Genomic DNA, 15599 nt, shown 5'->3' with positions numbered 1-15599 from the left:
GAAGACAGAACTTTCACCTTTGGCTACATACCAGGCTCTTATTGCAAAGTATTACGCTCTTTATCAAGACTTTGAGTTCAATTTCATACAAATTCGATGAAAGGTTTGATGGAAGCTCAATACCCTCGGATATAAGAAAGCTTTGGGCGACGCGATGCCAAAAAGATAAAAACCATTCTCTATTTGATCAGCGATTGCAAATGGAATTGTTATTATTTATTTTTACAATAGCAATTTTCTCTCTCTCTCTCTCTCTCTCTCTCTCTCTCTCTCTCTCTCTCTCTCTCTCTCTCTCTCTCTCTCTCTCTCTCAAATTTGCGTGAAAACATAAATATGTCCCAGGTGAAAATCTTCCAACTCTACAAAACCTCTTACTTGATTCGAATATTTTCTGAAAATAATTTCTTATAAAATTCTTATTGGCTTCTGTTCACCCATGTGTAACACTAAAGGAGAGAGAGAGAGAGAGAGAGAGAGAGAGAGAGAGAGAGAGAGAGAGAGAGAGAGAGAGAGAGAGACCTAAATATCGATTTAATTAAGGTACGCTTTCATTAATTTTAGCCCACTCTGCCTTCTGACCGTAGAAGATTGATTTGTTCAGATTTGAACTAACGCACACAGACATATACAAACAAACAAAGTCCTGCAATAAAAAAATTTTAACATAGAAATTGTCTAATGGAAGTTTTTATCGAATTAGTCCCATTGAGTTTTATAAATTGTTAGATTTTTCAAAATGTTTGAATCCAGTCAATTTCAATTCCTGCAATAAATAGTAATCTCACATTATTCATGTCATATGTTATGTAATTTTGCAACTCAATTACTTTATCTAATTTATAAATGTATAGATAACAAAACCCTTTCCGTGTCACATACGCCACATTCTAGTAAGATTCACATTATTTATTATATTTCTATTCTACTAATATTTTTTCTTGCATGACCGTTCAAATGTTGCTAACGTTTTCATTTGTTATTCAGTATTCCTTTGCAGTGCTTTTGATATTATTGTTTTTTTTTTTTTTTTTTTTTTTTAACCTTTATTCTATTTTATACATTTCCTTATTTTTCTCTCTTGTTAAGATATAATTTCGTTTCTGTGTCTTTTGTGTAATACACCTTTGGAATTCTGACTTCTTTCATATGGTTCATATTTCTGTGTTTTCTGATCTTATACATTAGTTATACATGCCTCATAAGATGAGAGAGAGAGAGAGAGAGAGAGAGAGAGAGAGAGAGAGAGAGAGAGAGAGAGAGAGAGAGAGCATGTGAATGAATAAGTTCTAAATATTGTGATGATATTTTTTTCAAGTTTTTTTCTCGAAAATACACAATCGCTGTCAACCAAAGAGCAAGGCGATACAGGTAAGCATGGGCAAGTCTCCCTTCATCAACTCTGGTCAGTTTATCCAGGCAGTGTCTAGTAAAACGAAAGGAAGGCTTTTCACAACCTTAATAAACAGAGCACAGGTCAGTGTCACAGCTAACAGAAAAAAGACCTTTGACACACTCATCAATCAAATTGCAGTCATCGACCATGACAGCAGGACCAAGAAGAGCTGAAGATTTTGAACCAGGTCCTACAAGTAAATGGAAAATAGAGGTCCACCTTGGTTTCGTAGAGTTACAAAATGAAGAAGCTGCCTATAGTTGTAGAGACAGTCTCCAAGCAAAACAGATTGTGAGAGAGGGTTTGCCTCAACAAACGTGATCATTACACAGTACAGAAGCAAACTCTACCAATACAAATCAACAGTGTAAACAAACCACTATTAGAAGGCTTTTGATTTTGTCAAAACTTCAGCAGTAATGAAAGAAATTTAAAGACAAGGAATAGATGAATCTCATGTTAGAACACTTGTCTCCTCTTCATCAGCTGTGTGGGACCACCGTGCAGACAGTGGGATCCACTTCTTGATATGAAGCCTTGGCTGGGCAAAGGAAGAAATACAGCCACCTCAATAAAAGGCATTCCCCACCTCTATTCAGAGGGGGACAATGGCAACTGCTACAGCCCTCTTTGGAAAATGAAGACATGTGTCTGATAATTATTACCTGAAAATATTGTCATAAATTACGAATGTATCTTAAATTTAGACATCATACCTGAGGCAAGTTGGGACGTGCGCAAGGTTTTAGAGAGACAGGAGATCAGGGTAAAAAAAAAAAGGGGGGGGGTGGGAGTCTTAGCATAATGATTAGAAAATAAAGAAAAGTCCTGATGGGAACGGAGTAACAGGGATCCGTTAAGAAGAGAGAGAGAGAGAGAGAGAGAGAGAGAGAGAGAGAGAGAGAGAGAGAGAGAGAGAGAGAGAGAGAGAGAGAGAGAGAGATCGTTGTAATGGCAACTGACACCAATATCGATTTATTGGCAAGAACTAGGCACTAGTTCGATCGTGCTCCTGACAGCCATCAGCTGTGTACGATTTATCTTCGCATTGGAGAAAATTATACTGTTCCACTTGTGTACTACATCACCAAATGTAAAACTCAAGACACATGTGATACCATATTTTCGTATCTTGAAGAAATGCGCGCCATGTAGTCTATTTCAATAACTGTTGATTTTGTAAAACTACAATAAGCAGCTTGGACACTTTTTTATTTGCTTAATTCCTATGTATGTGGAGATTTTTTTTTCTTTTAGTAATGATCAATTACTTTGGAGAAATATTCAGACATATAACCTAGAAAAGTTGGTATAATAAGACAAGTGATGTTTATCTTAGGTGTATTTACTTTACTTTACTTTTCTTTACTTTACTTTATTTTATCAAAATTTACTTTACTTTACTTTATTTTACTTTACTTTATTTTTTTTAAATTTACTTTACTTTACTTTACTTTATTTTATATAAATCTACTTTACTTTACTTTAGTTTACTTTACTTTATTTTACTCTACTTTACTTCAAGGAGTGCTTTCCTGGTCTTATCATGTAGGGGAACCCTACTCACTACAGAACCTTCAAGATCAGTTTGTTTAATACATTTTTTAGGCATTTTGCAGAATTTACACACCCAGGAAACTCTCTTTCCTGATTAGTAGGTAGTAGGTTGGCCAGGGCACCAGCCATCCGTTGAGATGCTACCAGTGGAGAGTTGAGGGGTCCTCTGACTGACCAGACAGTACTACATTGGATTCTTATCTCTGGTTACGGTTCACTTTCCCTTTGCCTACACTTACACCGAATAGTCTGGCCTATTCTTTACATATTCTCCTCTGTCCTCATACACCTGACAACACTGAGATTACCAATTAATTTTTCTTTACCAAAGGGGTTAACTACTGCCCTAATTTTTGAGTGGCTGCTTTCCTCTTGGTAAAGGTAGAAGAGACTCTTTAGCTATGGTAAGCAGCTCTTCTAGGAGAAGGAAACTCTGAAATCAAATCATTGTTCTCTAGTCTTGGGTAGTGCCATAGCCTCTGTACCATAGTCTTCCACTGTCTTGGGTTAGAGTTCTCCTGCTTGAGGGTACACTCGGGCACACTATTCCATCTAATTTCTCTGATTTGTTTTGTTAAAGTTTTTTATAGTTTATATAGGAAATATTTATTTCAATGTTGTTGCTGTTCTTAAACTATTTTCTTTTTCTTTGTATCCTTTCCTCATTGGGCTATTTTCCCTGTTGGAGCCCCTGGGCTTATGGCATCCCGCTTTTCCAACAAGGTTGGTAGTTTGGCAAGTAATATTAATATTATTAATATTAACAGATTCGAGATCAAGATTTTCCGTTAAAGGTGAGAAAATCCCTAAGTTAAGAGGTCAATGTTGCAATAAAAAATATACTCTTCTTGGTGTACAAAAGACATGGAAGGATAAATGAGAAAGAAAATCAAACCACAACTTTACAATAAATTGAGACCATATATAGGGGAGAAGAAATCCTTCATGGAAACTGACAAGATTTAGAACTACTTTTTAGAGTATGCATTAACATTCTTCTATGATCTGCAATAGAGGAAAAAAAAATTAAAGTTACAGATACAAAATGCAAATTATGCGAAGAGCACGAAAAATTTATATATTTCTCAATAAACTGCAATACCTGGAGCAATGAGTGCATTTTACTTGTGCAGAAGTAAATAAAGACAATAAAAATCCTGCTACTTTTTTAGATAGACAATGATAAAAGCATATGTAAACACAGGAATATCTTTTACAAACTATGGAAAACCAGAAAAGAAATACTAAAAAAAAAAACTCTAAACCAAAATTAGTTAATGTAAAAACTTAAACAAAGCTAGACTCCCAAGGGTTGCCGTTACAAAGGCCTTACCCAACCTAACAGTCAACGCTCACAATAACAACATTGGACAGACCTTTTGCTCTAGAAAGTAATCTATTTCCTTTCAATCGTTGTTTGTCTTCAGTTTATTACAAGCAAGTATCACCTATTATCCCTAAATCAACTATTGAGACCGTGCTGATATTTTATTACAGGTAATATATTATCGTAGATATCTTAGAATCAATATAGACTTGGCTATCGTGCGCTAGAAGCCGGGCTTTACGATAGATTACGATAGACAATTTATGATTGCTCAGGTGTCCTTATTAATATGCTTGTAGGTACTAAAAACATTTTATTGCCATTATAAACATGTTATTGCCATTCTGGCAATATGGTGTTGGGGCCTTTGTATATCAGCGGCCAGTTCCTCCAGTGTGGATTAAAAATGGACATTAGCCAACCTAATCTACACGCCGTGTCCCTACCTACTTACCTGAAGGGGGTGCTAATGCCCCCCTGCGACCCCCCCCCCCCCATTCCACTGCCGTATTCTAAGTTAGGCTAGCCATAATAATACATACAGGTGGCCGCTATCATACATACACCCCTATTTATGTGTACTTTTGAACTGTTCTGATTAGAATAATTGTGGACATGTATATTTTTCGCCCTATAGGTGTTTTAAAATTCCAAAAGTTACGACTAGAAAACCATATCATAAAAGGGAGAGAAACAAGAGCACCACTTAACCTAACTTAGGACCCGCATCTTTACTTCCTTACTTACGGGTACGACCTGCCTTAGATTGCCGTATCCTTAGCTTAACCTAAGAGTAATTCTCAACCCTGTATTTATTTTCTGAAAGGGGTTTTTCAGAGATATCCTGATCTAACCTGTCCTTAAACTGGAAAAGTACAATTTTCTGTCATTTAACATCACCAAGACAGTTTGAAACACCTGTAAATTTTTAACGGGGCACAAAAACCTGAGAAATTTTAAGTTACACTGTCCACCTCACCTACCCCCTCAAATCGTAGGTTAAAGATCAAGTGAAGCTTGCTCCACCTACTTGGTGGACGGAGCCTACCCGTCAGGCAACTATTTTCACCTTGTTACAAGCGTAACAGCTGACCCAGCTATGCTGAAGTCATTAAAAGTCTCAGCTTTTTTATCTAGGAAATATAGAAACTACTTTCTTCTTCTCAGCTGTAACCCATTTCTATATGGGGTCCCGTGCTTTGTTTTCGTCAATACCCTTGAATAGCAAATCTTCCCCTACACAATTACAACATCTCTTTCTTTGTCTTCCTCGCTTCTTTCTACCCCGAACTTCCATCTTCATCGTATTTCTTTCAAGATGATGTTCATCTCTTCCTAACAAGTGTCCATACCATCTAATCCTTTAGAATTTTTAAGTTTTTCTTATATGAACCTGGGTCCTTGAAGTTTCGGTGCCCAAGCCAACCTCCTCGCAAGTCGCAGGTTGCTCCACCTGCCTGGTGGGTGGGCATACCCTCCACCATCCAGCAACGATGTTTACCTCGTTAAAACCTTAATGGCCGTTCCAGTTTCACTGAAATATGTGCCTATTAAATGACACTGGTTTGTTTAGTTAGGAAAAATTTAAATTACTTTGAGAATTTGTGATTTTGTTAAAAATTTGACGACTGATTATTTTGCAGCATACAGTACTCATAATTCAGCAACGAAATTCTATGATTCATATGGAAGTGATTCATTAATTAATTGATGGTATCCTGTCATTAATATGGAAGTGGTAAAAGCTTGTTTATTTCCACTTATTAAGTTTCATACATAACAGTCAGAACTTGCTGAAATGAAAAAAAAAGACTATCAAAGAAAATTTAGGGAAGCTTAATCAGATTGAGTGTCTAAAAGAGATATTAAAATAATCAACCTATGCAAGAGTTTTGACATAGATAGTAGTTTAATATTCCCTATTATATCCAGGTTTGTTACAAGATACAGTAGTATTGTAATAAATAGCCTATTCTGTACTTAGTAGACACATGTGATATTTTACAAAACTTCACTCATACCTCAAAATAAGCATGGTACTTAGAAAACTTATATTGTATTTTTCATTTTTTTTCATTGTTTAGTTTTAATGAAGTAATTCGATAAGGTCTGAACATTATTATTCAGGATTTTATAATTTATTTGGAAACCTTATGCAGTCTTGATATCCCTTCAACAGGCCAAAAATACCTAACTAATAAGTACCAAGATCAACCTCTCTTTTACAATTGCTGTCTATTTTAAAGTCATTTTATACTGATAAAGTAAAATTGCATATGAGAATGAACTTTCCTTGATATCTGCATAGTACTATATACCTCATATTTATTGAATAATTTCAGATGTGATTCACTTAATATATGTATGTTACATATATCATACCTTTATTAAATTAGTTATTAAATTGCTTATAAGATGTTTAACTTTATTTTATACAAGGATTCCCCCATGTTTCTCTTTGCATAGTGTACTGTTCTTCAACAAAAAGGTAAAGACTAATGATACTGACTCTTTGTTGCAGCTAAAATGTCGAAAGCTGGCGGAAAAATGAAGGCCATGAGGAAGGCTGTTGAAAAAGTTGTTCACAGTAATATCATCAGAGCCATCATACCTTCTGGGATGGCTGTAGCTGGTCCTCCACTAGGTCCAGTGTTGGGTCAGGTAAGTGTTGGGGGTAGACCCGAACTTTATTTTGGTTAGGTTCCAAAAGGTAAATTTTAATCCATTTGAATATTTATACTGTACCAATATCTGATACAGTACTATAGACTATAGTCGCCGCAAAGATTCCCGGCGAAATATGCCCCAACCCCTATTAACATCATAATCAACACATTGTCTGCCACGCTAGCAGTAGTCGCAATAAATCCCCTTACATATTTCAAACTATTCTAACTTATAATGTGTTGTGACCACTATTTAAGCGGGAGACAACATGACTTACTCTGACGTCATCAGGGTTTGGGACTTATTTCACCCGGAATCTCTGCGGCGACTATAGTTTGAGTAACGAAGAGTATTATGTACATTTGTTCCTATGTGAAAACGAACCATCATCCTTTAATATTTAACAGGGTTGTTATAACTACCGGCCGGTGATGGAAAAACCACACCCAATTATCAGTCAGCAAGATTAGCACCTTCGACTTTGGGCCGAAGCAGTATACACATACTCTTCCTACCTCTCAAATTTAGGCTGTTTAGATTTTTTTCTTTCTATTTACAGTATATGATAATTATGTATGTGCAGACATGCTGTAGTGTTCGGGTAATTATGAAAAAAATAATTACTATTGCAGTTGTTTCTGGGTAAAGCTGTAAAAGTGTAATAGGTATATGTCGAAATCTGCCCTTAATCTAATCCATGTGCCTTTAATAGGAGGCATGACTGTCTGTAGTCATCCCCTCGCTACATAGGGCTGTACAATGTCAACCAGAACCTAAGGAAGTTGTTCTTCCTTAGGCCTCGCTGGTGCTCCGTCAGTGGTAGAAGGTTTTACCACCACTAGAACTTTTGAGGCTGCTACTGCAGTGTCTTCCCAACTCTCTCTTTACCTGTAGAGGGCGCTGAAAGGGTTTTGTCTGCTGCTTTTAAGAGTTCTCTTTGGCCTCTTCATCCATGGAAGTATCATCATTAGATTCTAAGACCTAAACCCCGAAAAAAGTTTGCGCTCCTCCGATTCTTCTAGTAGTTCCTCCTCCTCTGCCATGTTTTCGTTAGATTTTTCAGACTCTGCTACCTCCAAGAGGAAGATTATTTAGAAAAAGTCCAGGAACACAGCTCAACAAGATTTGTGGGAGAATCCGAGCACTCTCTCCCCACCTACTTGTTACGGAGATGGTGCGGTACCAAGAACCAACTAACTGGGAAGATGTCTCCGTACACAGTACTGTACTGTACAGGAGTTTAAGCTCCTGCTTTACCATGTGTTCAGTTTTATTCCAGACCGAATACACCCACTGTCTGTATGTAGAGGTCAGCCTTTCTTCCCCCATTTTCTGGATATTTGACTGCTCTCTTCTGAAACACGAGAGAGAGAGGGAATGGTGCAGTATCTCGAACCAACCTAGACAGGGAAGGTGTCTTGGTACACGATACAGAAGGGTATGCTTCTGTTATCGGTGCCCTTTTTGTACCAGTCCGACCACGTGTAAAAGGTGCCATCCGCCCTGGAACCAATGATTGGTTTTTTCGCTTTTACGCGCAACGAGACATTCCCCCCACTTAACTGTGATTGGGAATGTGATCCTCGGTTGCCTCAAGATTGGTTTCATAATGGTTGCCTTGTGATCGTTCTACTCTTGACTCCCGGGTCACTGTAGATGTTGCCAAGCACTTGTGCGGCTAGGAATAAAATCACAAGTCACCTGTTCTTTCCTTGTGTGGCCAGCCCTTGCTCTGAATTTTCCCATAATTTCACGCAACCGGGAACAAGAAGAGGTGATCCTTCAGGAATGCTTTCACCAGCCTTACAAATACCGAGTTCAATTGTTATGCTCATTCAGCGTCAAGATCTTTTTCTAACTGGTAGCCAGTATGAATGTGACGCACCTGCATACTGCCCGATACTGCCCAATATGGTGCTCACAAACACTCATTACAGAGACTAATGTATGGTAGTGAGTGGGAGAGGCTTTTTTGCTAAGAGCAGGGGGCCAGGCAAGAATAAAAACTAAGCCTTCAAATCTTCAGAGTATACTCCAAGTTCCAATCTCGATCCGGATTGTGCTTTTTCTTTGAGGAAAGAACTGTCTTCTGAGGTGATTGATGGTGACTGGGTGTTCATTTGTCGGCGTTCTTGCTTTCATATGTGAGTGCAATGAGATTGGAGAGGCTAGTGTGGTTTCTGTGACAGTGCAATTCACAGACATTGATTGGCACTTTAGCACCTCTAAATTATCAAAGACCTTATTGGAGTTGTCATGGGTAGAACTGCTTGTATGACCTTGGACAGAGTGAGTTCTCAGACCAGGCCTGCAAATTTTTTGTGGTCTAGCTTGTCAAGTAAGATACGGTCTCTCGCACTCTCTTGATAAAAAAGATTCTACGTACCTTAGGGCACGAGCCCATCTCCTTTAGCGATCAAGCTCGTAGTCTCTTCTTTGGTGATGGGATTGTGCATTGAGGCACTCAATGTGGAGGTGCAGTCTGCTGCCATGGAATCCTCTTCCATGGTCAGCCCCCAGCTGGCTCCTGTATCCACCAGTGGTCCAGTCCAGTCGACTACTTCGCCATTACTCGGGATATTTAAAATCGTGAGTCCTTGGTAAAGTACAGTTAGCAGTGACTTTCTTTGTATACCACTCAACTAACCAATTGGTCAATTCAGTACTGAAGAGGAGAGTTGCAGATATTTCCAAAATTCTCTGGTCAATTTGAACACCGGAACCCCATGGTGCTGAAGGCTACATCTCTTTCCTCAGAAGGACATAGAAACAATGGTTGAGAGGAGGAAGGGTACCATGATTGCCTCATCCATCGTGCAGTTACCTTCAAGAGTCCAGGCCCTTCGAATGTGGTTATGGGCCAGAATCAAATACACTTCTGCTTATTTTCGACAGTATTTTATTCACTATCTACACATGCATACAATCACATACATTCACAGTTTTACCTTATACACTATATTAATCTAAACTCGCCTTATCACTAATTTTCATACAGCTGAAATGTACTTCATCATCAAAATTCATTGTAATACAAAAAAAGCTTCATTATAAAATGCAACCTAATATCTGTAATCCTTAATCCGGTGAGTTCAACACTAAATTTCATATGTAATTACAAACTCTATGAACCAAAACGTATTCATCAGAATCTTACAATATTGTTTGCTCCTACACTAATACAAACTCTCGTCCTTTAATAAGATTATGATATCAACGAAGCTGGAAATTAAGCTGTTAAGAGGTGTTGGTAGTTACAGGTGGGTAGGTGGCTTGGAAGCCACGAGTTAATGCTGGCTTACTGGGTAGCTACTTTGACTTTAGTCGCCAAGGTGTAGAGACATACTCTCGGTGTGACTGAACTTGGCTAATAATTTTTCTTAAATTCTTTTCAGTGTGATTGGTTGTTTATGACAATTTAGAAACCATATGTGGGCACGCTGTCTTTTCCTGGCGTTCCTGGCAGTAGGTGTGCAATGCCTTCCTACCCTTCAGATATACCACATCTCGCACACTTTAAAGTGCAGGCATTGCCAAGAGCATGTACTTTTCATGGCTCACGAGACCTAAAGGAAGATCCTGTAATGCTGAGACGGGAATATACTAACCGTAAAGTTCTCACTCGATCATTCTCCTTCGAGCACACGCTCTCAACTATCTCGGAAGGAGGCTTAGATTCCCCATGACTTCATAGCAGGAGCTCTGCCCTAAAAAAGACCACATGTACTAAGGATGGCTCAGTCCAAATGCAATGCCAATTCCCAAGGTGAGTCCGGGAGCGGAGGAGTCACCTCAAGCCTCAAGGCACGGTCTAACCCCTTCTACTTCAATGGACCATCATCCAGGCTCGGTCCTTGGTCCAGATAGAACCACGAGCAAATGAACTGTGGGAGGAATTGTAAGAGGCAACAGACCCCTCTACGACAGATGCAGGTCTAGCTCCGGCAGAAACTAAAAATCCCGAGACAGAGTCTACCTTCCTAAAAGTGCCATCTTTAATGAGGCAGATCAACAGCCTGGGAGAAGATACAAGAGTGCACTGTAAGGAGAGGGAAAACGTTTATTGACATGCTCTTCGGAGCACTGCAGGGTTCGAGGCCCTGTGGTTGGAACTAGCCAAAGAGGTTCTAAATAGTGCCACTGACCAGATCTCTGGATAGAGTAATTTACTCCTTGCCAGTAGGTCTAAAAAGATTCTGCCTTGTGTAATGTCTGGGCAGAATATATTTTCTGTCCTGTTGGGGAGACATGGTTTTATTTCAAGAAGACAATACACTTTAGGCCTGATGAACAGGATGAACAGAAAGATATCCAGAAGACTGTTTATTTTTTAGTTTTTTAGGGCATTACTTGTGCCTTAACTGGCTAAGTGGTAGGAGGTCCAACTTGAACAAGGGCCCATGATGTTAGGGATATTGGGTCGTCCTTAGCACTCAGGAAGAACCAGTCAGTGGTTCAGGTATTAAGGCAGGAGTCTGCTAATGCAGATTATCTTTACTTCCAACTGCCTGCGGTAGAATGCCCACAATTTCTTGGGTACCTTTACTGTTGTTTTTGTGATGGCTGCTCAAGACGTTAAGTAACTAGCCTAGCTCTCATAAAAAAACAAGATAACAGCTTTGGCAAAAGCCTAGAATGAAATGTAAAATGACTGGCCTTCAACATTTCTTTCTTGTCCCCCTTTTGTGGGTGCAACAGTCACGGCCACTATGAGCTGGATCAGACAGCAGATGCGGGTGAGCTTCATAATATTTATTTCCTTATCTCCTTTCCTCACTGGGCTATTTTTCCCTGTTGGGGCACTTCAGCTTATAGCATCTTGCTCTTCTAACTAGGGTTGTAGCTTAGCTAGTCATAATGATAATAATCAAGCAACCATTCTTTTTAAACAAGATTTTCTAAGAGGAATCTCACCCATCCTCCCAGGTGTTTTGGATGATGGATAAAATATATTTAAACCCACTTATATGCATATTAATTCAGAAAATAAATCCTGTACAAGTTTATATATTCTCCTGTGACTGAATACCATTTCTAATTGGTATGGGCCTAACCTAGCACCAGTGACATCACCATGCTTATATCATTAGGAGTTTGGCAGGAGTCACCTTCACTTGTACACAGGACCAGGTGCACTAATATTTCATGAGAAAGTTAACACACCCAGATTTTGGTTCTTAGGGCCTTCTTCACCAAATAAGGATTTTTCTCCTATTAAAGTACGAGGGTTTGTATATTTGATTAGGAACAAATCAAATTTTCAAAGTAATTTGTATTTTTCAAAACTATACAAACCTGAGTGCTTTAACACACACTTCCTGCCTCTACCACCACGCAACCCCAAAGCGTAAGGTCAAAAGCAAGTGTCTAGCTGACTGATAAGTGGGCGGGGCTTCGCTGTTAGCTGCCAGTAGTTATAACTACCTTGGCTTTGTATGATTAGAAAAACAAATTACTTTAGAAATACATTATGTGATTTTATAGCACTGATTTTTATAGGAAAAATACCAATTACTGTAATTTTACCATTTATTTTTTTTGTGCTGCATTTTACAAATTCAGTTTAACAGGTCAAAATTTCTTTTCAGCGTGGTTTGAATATTGCATCATTTTGCAAGGACTTCAATGCAAGAACAGCTCACTACAAAGAAGGTATACCTCTTCCTTGTAGAATACATGTGAATTCTGACAGGACTTACAACCTCATTATTCATCATCCAACGACAACATATTTCTTGAAGCAAGCTGCAGGAGTACAGAGAGGAGCTATGTACACAGGTTAGAGCTCTTTGATATCTAGTAGGAATGATGTTTGCTCTTACACAGATACAAACCTTTTGTCCTTTAAATCCTTCTTGCTGAGAGAATACTATGATTAATTCACTTGATTTCAATGTGGAATATCTTTTTTTAGCTAAAGCCTTGTGACAGGCAAGACAGCTCTCAAACTGTAGGAAACTTTCCTTCAGCTTAACCCTAAATTTCTCTCTATATTCTTTTTCTAATTCCAAATTGTTCCGTAACTGACATACAAACCACACTATTTAATAGGGGTTATTACTTTCGGCGTAGCTGAAATAACGAGCCATTAGAATTTTAACGAGGGTTTACTACCCCACCGCTAGTTAGCGGGGGGTCGGGAGGGTAGCCTGCTAAACCCCCCCCCCCCCCCCCACACACACACACCTGTGCTTGAGCTCACTTTGCTCTCGGCTCGGGTGGTAGTCGGACGTGTCCGCTCTCACCCTCGCCTCTCTGACAGCCATTAATGTCTTTCTGCTTTTTCTCCTACAGGTTTGTGTGCGAAGTTGGCCTCTGCAAAAATGCGCAAGTGTCCTGGTTTACCCGACTGCCCTTGTGGTACATTTATGTCGGCGGTCGAGACGGACCCTCACACCCTTTGTCCTTACTGTAGGGGCCAACGGTGTGATAGTAGTAATAAATGTAGTGAGTGTAGGGAGTGGTCTACCTCCCAGTGGGAGAGGTTTTCTCGGCGACGGAAGAAGAAGTCCAGGCGGGATATTTCTCCTTCGAAGATTTCTTTGAAAGGAGAAAATCCCAAGGACTCTTCCTTCGTTGCCCAAACCTCCTCCGAAGCTCCCACTCGATCGGTTTCTTCCGAGAAACCGTCGAGGGGTAGCGTAGACCGTGGTTCTGTTTCCCGATCTCGGGGTTCGAGAGATGGCGTTGCCTCCCCTAGCGAGGCAGCTCCACCTCTTCCCCCAGGGAGGATTTAAATGTTAATATCAATGCAACTGATTTATTCCAGCTTTGGTCTTCCTTGGGGCTCGAAGGTTCGCCCTCTAAGGAAGCCTTGTTTGACATCATCCGGTTGGGTGCCGCTGTCAAGCAATCTCTGACTTTGGCAGAGGTTGATCCTCTGTCTGTCGTCGACGTTGTGGTGGCAGAGGTATCCAATGCGGTATCTCCTACCTCTGCAACTTCTCAACCTGCTGTAGCGGAAGGCTTAGTTTCTCCCTCTGCTCAACCTTCGAGGGAGGAACTAAGTCCAACAGTCTCTCCTGCCGGTGATTCTCCCCCTCGGGGGAGTTTACTCACAGAGACTCCTCTTCGGAGGACTGCCGATGGTCAGCTTGCTGACCCAACGGCCCCTAGAGGGCGCATACGTCGTAAGGCTCGCCTTCCTCTTCGCCGGAGAGGCCTTCCTTCACCTCATAAGGGTGTGAGGAGACGCTTCTTCGGTTCAACATCATCGTCGCAGTCCGCCGCAGAGGAGCCTCGTCACCAATCTCCGACTGTTCCTGCTACAACCCTGGACCTCTCTGCGGATCGTTTGCGATCCCCTTCGGTGGAAGGTCGTCCTGACAAAGGGCACGGCGACCTTCCACCCGTCAGACCTGCTGAATTGCCGTCGCCGTTCCTGGCTGCTGATGCGCTGTGGCCGCCAACTAAACCTGTTTTTATAAAACAGGCAACGGTCCCTTCAGGGCAACAAGGGCATACGCGCAAATTAGCGCACATGTCCCTTACGTTTCGGAGTTAGCGCACAGGCGCTCTCCTACTGTTGCTGATATAGCATGCCAGCGGGCACCTGCTGCCGACGTTCCTGATAAAGTGCGTCAGCGCTCACCTGCGCGCCAGCGCGCACCTGCTGCCGGTGTTCCTGCTAAAGCGCGCCAGTGCTCACCTGATCGCCAGCGCGCCACTGCGCGCACTCAACCTGCTGCGTGCCATGCGCGCTAGCGTTCACCAACGCGCCAGCACTCTCCTGCGCGCCCACGATCTTCGGATCTGGGTGCAGTAGGGAAGTTTAAGGCTTCCCCTACTCGCCAGCACTCGCCAACGCGCCCTCTACCTTCACCTGCGCGCCATCCCTCGCCAGTGCGTAATTGCGCGCTGTCACCTACACGCGCCCACGCCCATCTCCCACAGCACTGATGCATCACCAGCCTGATGTGCGCCCACGAGAGGCGCGCCAACGTACACAGGGTCCAGCTGCGCACCCGCGCGCAAGAGATATCTCTCTTGCATGCGCGCCCATCGACATCTTCTAGAGCGCACGATCATCCTGATCCTGCGCGCTCGCACGTGGGAACATTCACCCTCGCGCGCGCGAGCGCGCAATCTGCTTCCTGGGCATGCTCCTACGCACCATCGCTTGCCCGCGCGCACCCTCGCAATCACCCTCGCACGCGCGCCAACAGTCTCCCGTGCGCGACCCTGGGTATTCCCCATCACGCAAGCGCCAGCGCGATCGTCAGTATCCTCCCACGCGCGAGGCTGCAGGACAATGCGCGGCAAGGTCGCCATTCCCCCCCACAAGCTCAGAACAGCGCGATTGCCGGTAGAGGGGAAGGTTCCAGAAAGGTCCAGGGACATTTCTTCTTTGTCTTCTTTTTCTTTGCAGGCGAACCCCCCTATGGAAACTCCTCCCAGAGATCATGTCCTTTCAGAGGGAGTGTCTTACAGCGCAGCCGTCAGCCAGCAGCCTGATCAGAGCAGTCGCGCAGGCTTTTAAGCCTGTTCTCTCTGAGCTAGGCCACAAATGCTTGGCAGCATCTACTCCCCTGAAGAGAAAAAGAGGAGTTTCGGACGCGGTGACTTCTCCGAGGACAAAGCTGTCTCCTCGTAAGCCTTCGAGGCAGGCCCCCTCCCCCCCCAGACTTTTTCTCCCTCCCCTTCGGACGAGGTTTT

General features: G+C 41.7%; 2 protein-coding genes across 3 annotated transcripts in view; both read left to right on the top strand.

Annotated features, from left to right (window-relative positions):
• Window positions 1-1714, top strand: part of LOC137640691 (probable glutamate receptor) — a 38003-nt gene extending 36289 nt beyond the window's left edge. Inside the window, exon 14 of the mRNA XM_068373210.1 lies at window positions 1532-1714. Coding sequence (XP_068229311.1) covers window positions 1532-1714 — 183 coding nt within the window. The remainder of the gene's footprint in view (window positions 1-1531) is intronic.
• A 2555-nt stretch (window positions 1715-4269) lies between these two features.
• The window catches only part of mRpL11 (mitochondrial ribosomal protein L11), a 34163-nt gene continuing 22833 nt past the window's right edge, over window positions 4270-15599 (top strand). The window contains exons 1-3 of one of the 2 annotated variants that reach the window (XM_068380774.1): window positions 4270-4387; window positions 6799-6938; window positions 12533-12722. In XM_068380774.1, coding sequence (XP_068236875.1) covers window positions 6804-6938; window positions 12533-12722 — 325 coding nt within the window. In that variant the 5' untranslated portion in view covers window positions 4270-4387; window positions 6799-6803. Of the gene's footprint in view, window positions 4448-6798; window positions 6939-12532; window positions 12723-15599 lie in introns of both variants that reach the window. The other variant, XM_068380773.1, reaches the window with a different exon arrangement.

The sequence above is a fragment of the Palaemon carinicauda genome, chromosome 1 (genome assembly GCF_036898095.1).
Source record: "Palaemon carinicauda isolate YSFRI2023 chromosome 1, ASM3689809v2, whole genome shotgun sequence".
Taxonomy (NCBI): domain Eukaryota; kingdom Metazoa; phylum Arthropoda; class Malacostraca; order Decapoda; family Palaemonidae; genus Palaemon; species Palaemon carinicauda.
Note: the sequence above shows the minus strand (reverse complement) of the source record. Positions and strands in the feature narration are given on the sequence as shown.